This window comes from Calonectris borealis, chromosome 1, assembly GCF_964195595.1.
Source record: "Calonectris borealis chromosome 1, bCalBor7.hap1.2, whole genome shotgun sequence".
NCBI classification, from domain to species: Eukaryota; Metazoa; Chordata; class Aves; order Procellariiformes; family Procellariidae; genus Calonectris; species Calonectris borealis.
In genome coordinates, this window is record NC_134312.1 from 101,513,231 (window position 1) to 101,525,947 (window position 12,717).

Here is a 12,717-nt window from a genome sequence, read left to right on the forward strand (position 1 = left end):
TTTCTGCAATCTCTCCAGCAGGTCAGAAAAAACAGTAAGTTGTTAAATGCTTAGAACTTGATTTCAAGCAGCAAGGTAGTCTGGGGAAAGGAAATGGTTTGCAACTATTACATCATACAGTGAAATCCCTTAGGTGCTGGTCTCCTCCTTAGCTTACAGGTTGTGGAGCCTAAATAAAAATTTCCAGAGCATTCCAGAGTGTAAAGTCTCTGCCCACCTATGTCTGGGCCATGACAGATGGAGCACGTAGAACCAGCTAAAACTGTGAACTGAAGCATGCTAATACCTGTATGAAACAAGCACTTGCTGTTTATGTAACCTTTAACAAACGTATCCAGAATCTTTCCTTCACTGGATGTCATGTCTTTACCTGGACTGAAGTGCAGAAAGAGAGTATTTAACAGGCAAGATCACAGACATTGGGCCGTACCTATGATTCAGTGTGGTCTTAGGATAGTGGAAAATCAGGGGGTTTCTTTTTTTTTTCCTAATTCTTAGATTGATTTTGAGCTGGTCGCTAGCTTGTGTTGAAAGACTTGGTCTCTTTGGGCAGAAATGTACACACTTTAGTCAGCAGCTTCATTACTAAATAAATTCAAGTCTTGTGTTCTCCGAGTTTGCATACCCTGGCCAAGTTACATGTTAAGTTATATGACCCCTCTATATATGGAAGTCCCTGGAAGTTGCACATATAACAAGGCTATAGAATAGAAATTAGGTATTCATGACACACTGAATGTTTGTGAAATGTCCATAAAGTAGTATGAAAACTCCTCTGTATGTGTAGGAGTTCTCTATTTCCTTACAAATCTGAGTATTAACCTATACTGTTTTTGTTGACATACATGCTATTTTTCAAGTTGAAGCAAGCTTAATCACCAAAAAAAAAAAAAATTCCATCACTTTAACAGATTGGCCTTCTGTCAGAAGGAAATAGATATTTTCTGAAATTTCTAAAAAAAAAAAGTGTATCTAAAATCCACTAGCCTGTTCAAAATGAAGTTACAACATTTCAAGTAATTGGGAGAAATCTTCTGATAGTTATAAAAGTTGTTAGATGGTATATTAATCGTAGTCTCCATCCATAAGAATACATGTACACTGTATCTTACTATTTCAATTTAAAGATACACTTCTTGCTGTTTCAGAGTTCGGTAATAAACTGTAGAACAAATCAACACTTCCTCTTACTATAGTTTCTCAAATTATTTCCACTGTTTGAAGTGAGCATTAAATGCAATTATTTTAGGTATTGGTCATTGTTGCCTTCCTTCTCCTCCTTCACTTAACAGAATCATTAGATTATTTTTGTGTGTTTGTTTTTTAATTTGGTTTTCTTAGCCATCTCCTTGTATGCCTACTGGGGGAATACTGATATACCTGCTGCCCTATGCTAATGTGACTTTGTTACACCATGACTGAAGTTGACTCAGCATGTTTTATCTAAAACTGTTTGTTTTATATAAAAAATATATGTATGCTGCTCAGAAGAGGTTAAAAGTCCAACAGAATCTAACTGAAACCTGTTCTTCTCCTGGTTATATCTCTTCTGCAAACCAGATTGTTTCCTTCTTAACAGGCTGGAAGCACCCTTTGAATAACTTATACATACTCTAATATTACTGCATGGTATAATAAATGTATATGGGTAACACAGTTGGATTGTTAAGCATATGCCAAGGACATTTCTGCTTATATGTCAGTTTGGAGACAAATCCTGCTGCAACGAAGTAAAGCTAGCCTTAAGGCACTATGTAAAATATTACAGATTACTGATTTATCAAGTGACAGTAACTAACGACAGGGAATAAACTCTCTTTTCTTTTAAGTCATCCCCTCACGTAAAAGTATCGTCAAGGACTTGCCTAGCAAAGCAGCACTTAGTTTTTGCACAGCAATCGATGTGGCCGGTCTCCATACTACAGCAGCTGGTCTGCAGTGGTAATTCCCAGTAATCGCTGCACACCATAATTCTCAGCGATCTCTGCAAGAGTCAGGAATTCTCAGCGGATGCCCAGCATCAACTGCTAGGAGATAAACAGGGGACTTTTGCAGAGAGTGTTTCTCCTTATAGAGTGTGAAAGGGAATTTCATGTACGACTACATTACAGCTACCTGGAAAGAGAAATGACGTTCAACAGCAGTGAAGCAGTTGAACCATGCTAGAAGTTTACAGACTTTAAAGAAAAAGTTAATTTTTATTTTCTTTTACCCACAGGTCTACCCACGGATAGCGCCGGCATTTTGGCACTACCTGCGGGTAGAAGTGAGTAGCGGGTATTTGAATACTCCCACATCTTTACTTTACAGCTTACTGGTATTTACTGACCTCCTAGTTTGTCCATTGTGCAAAAATAATTAGCTACCATTCTAGCTGCCATTTTCTGTGAATGTAGTCTTGTATTAATTCCATATTGTTTTGACTACAGTGTAATTACTAACCCAAGACACAAAGACGTGATGCTTATATGCAAGATTAAAGACAAAAAATTGAAATCTAAGTCAAGGCCATATCATACATTTATGACTATAGCACAAAATCAAAGTACAGAAATCCATACCTGCAACTCTTTTTATAAACACATCTTACATTCATGAGAAGAGTGTGGACCTTCAATTCTGCTATATCATTTTTGCAAAGTTTGTACAACTCAGCTTGATATAATTTCTCCCCTCTTTTGTCCCTCAGGAGCATGAGCAGCTCAGCTATTCCTCCACAAGGTCCAAGGCTCCAAGTGTTATCATCACAGGTCTCAAGCCAGCCACCAAGTATATATTTCATATCAGAGTCAGGACGGCAGCAGGATACAGCGGCTATAGCCAGAAGTTTGAATTTGAAACTGGAGATGAAAGTAAGTTTCACTGAAGGAAAAAAAATCAAATACAATAGAAGTAGCATCTAATTTTAAAACAATGAGGCATTGGGAGTTTGAATGGCTGAAGCCATAGCATTTGCCTCTCACAAAATGACCACTGCTGTATGATAAAAAACAAGTAAACCTCAGCCTCGCACTTCTGGATTTATAAAAACAAATAGAAATTTTAGCCCAACACTGCAACTGAAGGAATGTTTTCTTCTGCAAAATTTCCTTATGGGTCCCTTCCAACTTGAGATACTTTATGATTCTATGATCCTTTCTTTGCTTAAAGAAGGCCTTCCTTTTGACATCTAGAAATATCCGTAGTCAGGCTTTACCTAAGTCCAGCAGCTTCATGCAAGCTCCCAGAACACAGTGATGGCATCTTTTCTGTGTAGTTTTTAGTGCTCCCACACTCTACAAATAAAAAAAATGAAAACTTTTATATGCATTTCCGTCAACCAATAAGCCTACTTTAGTAAGAAGGAAAAAGCCTACCTATTTCTACAGAATATGCAAAAAGGCTTGATACTATGTATGATGTTCATGCTCTGAACAATTTTATATTTAAGTCATGTATTGCCCTCCATGCAAAAAAAAATATTTACAAGCATTTGAGATAAAATTAGTGTAGTAGATACAACACTAAAACACTCATTAATGAAATTACTTTAATTAACCAATTATATATACCATGTTTTTCATTAGTGTTTTAGAATTCAAGTTGCTTAAGCAACTCAAAACAGTACAGACTCAAAACTATGTGTTTTCAAGAGCACCCATGGGCTTGTTTTCCATTTTCATTGCTTCTTATCTTCTATTTCAAAAATATTTTAGGGATAGATTTCCAAGTGCTTAATGCCTAATTGGACTTTGTAAAATTTTCTGGCTACTTAAGCCAATTGGTTTGAATAGGAGTTGAGCACTTGGGTGCTTTCAAGAATTCCAGTAGATCCTGTCTGCATCTTCTCATGCAATAAATACTAGGCTTTAGGCACCCAGGGACATAACTCTTATCAAAAGTAAATGGTATTTAAACCTCTACGAGCCTACATCATGTTTGTGAAAATGTGACTTACCCATCTAAATCAGGAAGGCTGTGGTTCCAGTGACATTTCTCTCATTGGCACTGCTGATAGAAACATCTCTTGGGAGTGAGATTCCACCCACTCCTTCCCAGCTCCATGTCTCCTTCTCAGTTGCATTAATGCAACTGGCCCTTGGGCCGCATGATGAGCTAGAGCTCACAACACTCTTAAATATTTATTACCTCTATTACTTCTAAGCAGTCAGTGTGAATCTTCATAGTGAAACATAAATACACATTATATCTTTGCTGTTTACCAACATTTATTGCTTAAGTTTATGCCTGACTAAAAGTAGTTGATTTGTTATAAATATAATTCATCGCGTGATTGAAAGGAAATGTAGACAGAAAAGTTTTTGTTTATGATCAATTGAGATGGAGGTCGAGAGAAATTCTGCCACTGTTTGAAATGGTACCTGGAGCTAGATAAAGACTTCAGTTTAATTAATAGGGTAGTTCAAAGGACTGTGGTCTTAGTCAAATATTTATACGGTACTACTTCAGATTTCAAAGGGGGAAAAAAGCAAAGTAAATGCCTGTTGGTAAATATTACTTATTTCATATTGAAGCAGTACTTAGTGACCAGTCAGATGATGCTTTGTTACTCTCCAAATATCTTGCTTCCTCACAGCAGTATTTTGAAAATTGGCCTATTCTAAACTTTAAGGCAATATCAGATGATTATGATCATTCATTTGTACCCCTTTCATAGCACGGGCCAAATGTCTGTAACTCTAACTTTCCAGACAGCTAATGACAATAGATTAATATGTAACATCTACCATATACAAATAGTCTTGATGCAAAGTCTTCCAGTAATGGGGAGCTCACCACATTTATAGGTAGATAGTGTGTCCTGGTTTTGGCTGGGATAGGGTTAAATTTCTTCCTAGTGCTGTGTTTTGGATTTAGTATGAGGAGAATGTTGATAACACACTGATGTTTTCAGTTGTTGCTAAGTGCCCTCCTAGTCCAAGGACAGGTCCCGTGCCTACTGACTGAGCTAGGTACACAAGGTGGGAGGGAACATAATCAGGACAGTCAGCCCAGCTGGCCAGCGGGGTATTCCATACCATGTGACGTCATGCTCAGTATATGAATGGTAGGCGTGATCCAGGAAGTACCGATCGCTACTTGGTTATCGGTCAGCACGGGTGGTGAGCAATTGCATTGTGCATCACTCACTTTGTATATTCTATCATTATTATTATTATTTTCTCTTTTCTGTTCTATTAAACTGTCTTAATCTCAGCCCACGAGTTTTTCTCACTCTCACCCTTCCAATTCTCTCCCGGTCCCACTGGGGAGGGGGAGTGAGCAAGCAGCTGCGTGGGGTTTGGCTGCCTGCCAGGTTAAACCACGACATAGTGCCAGTGCTTAAGCCTCTAAATTAAAAATTTGCACCTTATTTCTTTATTATTATTTTTTAATAAGCTTTTACCTTGGGACTCTTTTCTGCCAAATTAAAAAGTCAAATACTATCAGAAATCTTTTCCTCGTCTAAATGTGTGTATACCGTTTTTAAGAATTCTCTTGTCTTTCCCATAAGTGATATAAATGCTCTCTCTCACTCTAAAAAAACCAGTTTTTCAAAAAATTGAATCATTTTGTAACTCTCTAAAATTTTAACACCCTTTTTGAAGTATAACGTCAGAGCTGAACCTGATACTGAATTAAACTGGAAAACTAAATCTCTTTATGATGTCATAAACAGACATAACACCATTTACCTCCTTATAATTCAGTTTTCTTTTACTTACAGGTCTAAGGACTTGCTGCCTGAACTAGATAGTTGTCTTACACAGCTGAATAACTAGAACATAGCAACATTTTTGTCAGTAGCGTTGTATTCCAAGATACTGACCTACATTTAGATGGAGAGATTGAGGAGGGTTTTGTTGAGACTTGGACTACATACTTATATCAGTACATGTAAATGTTAATTCGCCCTTGCTGGCATGCATCTATCTTACAAACCAGTCCAAGTCAAGCTGTGTAGGAATCTATCTTCATCATTTACTGCTCTGGCAGGATGCAGCTCAGCTGAAAATGTTCTGATTTTTTAATATATATTTTTCTCAATTATTCTGAAAGATACCAAATAGTATTAGACCAAGGCAGACTATTGCGGCTCCCTCCGTCCCTACCCAAGAAACAAGTTACTTGGTGAAATTTCCACATTTGCAATTACTTTTTGTGGTCTTTCAGTTAGCCAAATTTTAATCAATTTAATATGAGCTATACTGATTTTATATAAAGTTAACATTTTCATCAGAAGGCCAGGAAGAATAGAGTCTTTTAAAAGCCTGTATTGTCAACAGAAAATTTATCAACCAACAATCTCATTAAAAGGACAAAAAATATTTCATGTGTTTGATAAAAATCCATCTCAACTGACATTAGCTAGTAATATCCTTCGGCTCTACCAGTTGTACATGTTATAGTCTTAACATCTAAAGAAGAATTCCAGGACCAGTTGCAGGATGTATAAATAACATCCAAGGTTATTCCATTTACCCTGCTTGAATATTGACATAATTTGTTAATAAATAGCAGTAAAGTGAGCAATCCAAAATGAGGATTTTTCTTTAGAGTGATAGACAAGTTGTAAAAAAGTAAGGGCTCATCAATTGTGAGACGTGTATATCAACGTCCTAAAACATACTGTCCGTGGCAGGACAGTGCTGTCATGCCTTCTCCAGTTTATTGGTTGAAACACTCTCTGTGCCACTTCAGTTGTATCGGATAAAATTAGATACATCCTTACTAGGAACACCAAGACATTTTGGTATAGTTATTAATGGTGGTGCATGAAGCAGAAAGAAGGCCAACTCTGTAGGAGTAATGAAAAAAGGTAGTTAATCATGCAATGCTGATCTGGTTTTTGGGAAGCACCCTCACTTACTGGCCAGCAGACTGAGGCAGCCCATTGCTTGGGGAGCATGTTGCTGTTGAACTCTTCTCCCTGCCGCAGAGACGAATAAATGGAACATCTGAAAGAGTAAAATTTGTACTTTCTTTGTGAAAGGAAATGGAGTTACCTAGAAAAGTCAGAAAAATTCTCTTCAAGGAAGCAGGGATGAATGAATGGATGTTGTCAGGCATTTCTTCCACTGCTAAAGCTAAGAGGCTGCTGCTGGGAAATGTAATACCTTTGCAAAGCATAGTAACTACTGCTTTTGACCATGTTACTCATTGCCATTTTATTCAGTCTCCCTGTTTCAGCACCTTACAGGCAAAACACTTCTAGCAAAGCTGACAGGGTTTCACACACTCCAGCACACACAACGTGTACCACTGCTGCGGCTATAAATTGAAGCACAACCTCACTCGCAGTTCCTGCTTTTATGTATCAGGAGTACCAACCACCTGAGTGACCACAAAAAAATCTGGTCCTTCCTAGGATAGAATAAAAAATCATTTGTCCCAGGGCAAACATGCCTTAATCTCTAACTATTTTCTCTCTCCCTCTCTATTTTTCTCTCTCTTTCTCTAACTAGCCGTGTACAGAAGACTTTTTTTGTTTGGTTGTTTTGTTTTGTTTTTTAAAAATTAATTATTCAAAGCATTCTTTTTTTCTGGAGGAATGTTTTTTACTATATCATCTCAGAGGCCCTTGTGCCTAGAGGAATTTGTAAAATATTGAACAATTTACAGCTGTTAGGCAGTGCAGTGTTTGCATGCTGGAGCTCTCTTGTGCAGGGCTTGTTCTAAAACCGAGGGTATTTTCCTTGTCAGCCTTCCCATCATTAGGAAAAAAAAATCTGAAAGGGAACTAGTTGGCTTGTTCCAGAAAGGAACAAGGGGCAAACTAAGGGGCAAACTAGCATGTGTGCAGTGTGGACTAGTGCTTGGGCTGAACAGAGTGATAAATGTAAGCACATGATGATTTTTAATCCAAAAGCAATGTAGACTTTTGTATGCTTCAAATAAATCATATTAGCAATAAAAAAATTAAAAGTTCAAAAATGCTGATGAATACCTGATTAGATATTTTATAAATTTGAAGACTGTGAAAAATTAATTGTCCCTAAATCCTGATCTTGATGAAACAAGAGCTTCAATTTCTTCACCACAGGCACAGATGGTGACTTTCTTGTATTGCCAGATCTGCTGAATTCTCACATTCTTCCTCCTCTTCCCACATCCATAAAATCTATCTTTAACTTTTCAGCCTCCAATCATGCTATTTTGAATTTGCCACCAGATGTGATTTAGACCCTGAGTTCCATTCTTTCCAGAACTCCAAAGCTCAAGTGAGGGGTCATTGATTCTGTTAGAGGTCCAATATTGTTTCAGGCACATGCTCTGATCCGTGCCACAATAGAGAAGCCGTCCCTAGGATTTTTAGAAATACATTGAATTACCAATGCAAAATGGAGATTTTTTTGTTAGTGTTTGATGTTTTGACAATAGTAAATTAAATTTCTCATTGAAACAAACAAATGACATAGCACATATCTCATATTTAGAAACATGTCTGCCTAGTCCTACTGTTCATTCAATAGTAGTCAGCACTGCATACCTCAGAATGTCTCATTTTAATCTTGAAGTATTTCCTTACTGTGTTTTATGTTTTCAGCCATTTGTTCTTCAAATTTGACTTTGGCCTATCTGATTTCTTTACTGTATGTGTCCAGAAGCCCTAGAGACTTTACTTTTCTTCTGCATTTCCTAAACAAGAGCAACATCCTTGCTCAGATCTCAAACTGCGTGCACAGGCTTTCCATTCATCCACTGGTCAGGAAGCCTATGTTAGGGGCAACACTTGGAAGAAGGCTTTTCAAGCAAATACATACCAAAAAGTTTTACATTCTTATGCTAGTGATGGGATTATTTTTCCTCTTTAAAAGTTCTTTTTAAGATTGCCTTTCCATTGCCTCCTCCCTTTCCCACATTCCCCCTTAGATTGGAGCCCATCAGCTCACTGGAGCACAGGAACTGCAGCACTTCTGAAAATGTAAAGGTTACCCTAATTAGACTTTATATTTTTCTTTCCTATTGTTCTTAAGCACTGTTGCTTACAATGCCTTGTAAATCCATCTGACAGCCAGTTCCTGCCTGTTAGAGCTCTGGTTCTCACCATCCACATTTATCTATCTTACAGCTACTCAGTATTATCTGTCTAGCTGTCTTTCTGTCACTTTTTTATCTTTCAGTCTGCTGGAAAGTCCGCTGCCTGATAGATGTCAAATTGAAATAACTAAAGGATATAGCTAAGAGACAGAAGTGAGCTGACATTAGGGCTTCCAGCCCTTTTATACCAAATACACAACCTTTTAAAAGAATCTGGAGAAATTTGCTCAAAGAAAAAAAAAAAGGAGAACAGAGCTGGAAGATTCTCTCTATCTTTCATCCTCTTGCACCATGACTAAAACCATTTTTCCCAGTGAGGAAGTGAAGAAGCCTCGGAATATTTCCCTTCAGCCCAGAGAGGAAGGAAAGTGCAGCTCCTCCTCCACACATTTGGGTGAAGAACCCAGAGAGGAGCTGAGACAGGGCATGGATGTAAAGAGTAGATGATGCAGACAGAACTGACACCAGGCAGGATGCAGAAGAGATTTCTGGGCATGGTGTTAAGTAAGGAAGCTGGAATGATGCAATTAGACACTTTAAATGTCATTTCAGGCATATAACCTGAGTTAAGCATGAAGAGTAACGGGAGTGAAGAGTTTATCTGGGTAATATGCTTCTGGGTACACGTATGATACATGCTGCAGTTTTAAAATCAAATCACCACTTTGACTAACCACATTAGTTGCAGCTACAATGTGTTTGAAGAGTTTTGACACCCAAACATTATAGTATACTATCTAATCATCTGCTGGGATAAGTAATAAATCCTTCCTTTTCCTTATCTTGTGCTACTCATTTTTTAAAGTATATTTTTGTCAAAATGAACTTACTGAGCAGAGAGAATGAAACATACTACCAGACAAAACAGCCAGCCCATTTAGGTAGGTACTAAGTTCCCTCACGAGTCTTAGCACTGCTAGTGGTTTACATATTCCTCTTGCACCAGCACTTCCTCACACCCTTGCCTATCAACTTTAACTATCAAATGGAGTACGGCTCCATACGTGATACAGCCACATTCATCCCTGTGATCACAGAGTTACTAATCATCCCTGCACTGGACGGATTTGGGTGGTGCATAGTTGGCAGATATGAGACCGCACACTGGACAGTGTAGAGACAACAAAATACTGATTTTAGCTATATGAACGCTGGCCGTGTTTTCTAACAAATGAGATTCTGGAAAAAATGCGATGTACTCCTATGATTAAATGCAGCACTCACAAAGAGATGAAATAAGGTTGCAGGAACTTACTTGGCTTTGCAACCTGTGGTGGTGCATTCATACCCCCCTTCTTCCCTGGGCCACTTGTTGATCTGGGCCGCCTGTTGATCTCAGACGGTGATTTTTTTCCTTCATTTTTCCTCTCCATCAGCTGTGCATATTGGTATACGACCATATTGTGTTTCTCCTCAGGACTATTCTTGATTATGCAAGACAGAAAAACTCAGTTTAAAAACCAATTATGATAATTTAGAATGGCAAAATGCTGTAAAAATTTTAATTATTGGGTGTCCCTGGTTACTATCTTCTTACTACCTAGATAGTGTTTTATGGAACCTTCTACCTGCATGTGAGTCTGTGTATGCACATACACATGTGCTTATATATGTGTTGTTCACTGCACTGTGCCTTTATTGATTTCTAGAAGGATCACTTCAAGCAAAAATAAGTATTTCCATCATTTTGCCTTACCTGCCTCTCTGTCAGTTTTTAACAAATCCACATTTTCCAATTATACTTGTCTGTCATTTGACATTTTTATCTGACAAGTAAATTAAGGTCACTGTGAAGTTTCAGGCTTGAAAGCCCCTCATAGTGATTTGGCTACTTGAAAAAAAATCCTAATATATTGGACTCTGGCACCTCTGCCAACACAGTAAAATACAAACGAGAGAAACAGAATGATCACTTTTTAAGTACGTACTGTCTCAGCTAAAAATCGTATTGCTTAGAGGTGGAAAGAACTTAGTCAGTCTGGAATTTCTCCCCTTCATGAATTTGACTCTGGTTCCTGATAGAAAATATATGTTATTAAGCTGCTAGACTGCATTCTGTTTTAGCTAAAACATCAAGAAATAGCAGCTTCATTCAGCAGAAATGATCCAGGACATGTGAGTTTCTTCATCTCGATAGCTGTGGAGTGCTGCTTTGGACCATGGAATCAGTCCCTACATTTGCATCTTTAATTCTCATTAATAAAGGGCCCGGGTTGACTCCCTGGCAATGATTGTCTGTTGAAGAAAAGCACACCTAATTTATCTGAGCCTATGGTTTGCTTTTCTCCTGTTGAATTCACTATTTTTGCACACCTCTTTTTTCTATTAAAAAATAAAGAGGGCTGCAGTTTGCCCTCTCACTTCCATTGCAGAGATGGGCAAGATAGACTCATCTAAAACCTCCTCCTCCATTTACAACTTCAAGCTGTGCCTGGCTGTAACAATCTTTGCAACATGTAGCACAAGTGCCCCAGCCTGAAAATAGTATTCAGCGTTTGATTTGGAGACCCTGTTATTATTTGCATTGTTTCTTGTGTGGCATGATATTTGTTATGTTGTATTTTTCCAACTAAATCTGACCCTGTGGAACATAATACAGTGCAGAGCTAGAATCCACTCCCATAATATCACTAGATACTGTTTTGGAGATTAGCTATTCAGTGAGTATTTGCTACATCATTTATTGGAAGATGTATATATTTAACTTGTCTGTGGAGAGCTTATGACCACAGATACTGAATGCCTTGTAATTTACTGCCTGTGCATATCTCTATTAAATTATATGGAGAGAAACCTAATGGCAGAAATTTAACATGTTGGTTTTGCTGAAAATTTGACATAAACTACTATTGTTTTTATTTGCTTTACTACTATTACAAAGCCAGTTCATACTGCTAATTTCTAAACCACTCAAATATTATTTCGAAGCCAAATGTTTTTCTTGGAAACAGCATTTTATGAGGCTTTGGGCAGCCATGTGTGCATTGCATTGGGCTTCATCAACTGCAAAGTGAGAGAATACAGCCTGCTGAGCTTTCTTTTTGCAGCAACCTAGGTGATTTCCCTAAGCTTTATTCGTCTGGTGCCTAAAGAAAGCTGAAGATTTTGCTTATAGAACAGTTTGCAAGTTTACAAAATCAAAGTTGCTTTCCTGATAAATCTAAAATTTGTTTTCTTTTCTACATTTACTACTGTTGTCAGAGGTCATTGAATAGAATTATTTAATCTCCTTTCAGAACAATGTTATGTTTCTCATGGAAACAGAAAGGAAGAATTAGGTAAACATCATGTGGTGAAAATCTCCGAGTATAACTGAGTTTAAGAAATAAAACTTTGGATTCACAAGGCAGGAGATAGAGAAAAAAATGAGCCTTTTTCTGCTCATATAGTACTCGGACAGTGAGGACCAACTGGATTGTAAGTAGGTACTTTGTCAATGTAAAGATTTAATATTATATAGAATAAATTAAGAAAAAGAGCTAGTGTCTAGAGACCGGATAATTTCAGATGATCTTTTTTAATTCCTAAATGTCCTACAAAAAGCAGAGAGAAAAACATGAGGCATAAGAAAATCAATTTTTTCTTTTCAATTAAAGTGTTGCCAATCACCAGAGCATGTTACAGGTAAAACTGTATACATTTTGTGACAATAAAAATAAACACCAGACATATAGAAGAGTGTGTGAGGCTACACAT

The 12,717-nt window shown here is 37.5% G+C and overlaps 1 protein-coding gene across 3 annotated transcripts in view; it reads left to right on the forward strand.

Annotated features, from left to right (window-relative positions):
* The window catches only part of EPHA6 (EPH receptor A6), a 515,739-nt gene that overhangs the window by 377,253 nt on the left and 125,769 nt on the right, over positions 1-12,717 (forward strand). For 2 of the 3 annotated variants that reach the window (XM_075169512.1, XM_075169520.1), the window contains 2 exons: positions 2,219-2,266; positions 2,690-2,852. In XM_075169512.1, coding sequence (XP_075025613.1) covers positions 2,219-2,266; positions 2,690-2,852 — 211 coding nt within the window. The remainder of the gene's footprint in view (positions 1-2,218; positions 2,267-2,689; positions 2,853-12,717) is intronic. The other variant, XM_075169531.1, reaches the window with a different exon arrangement.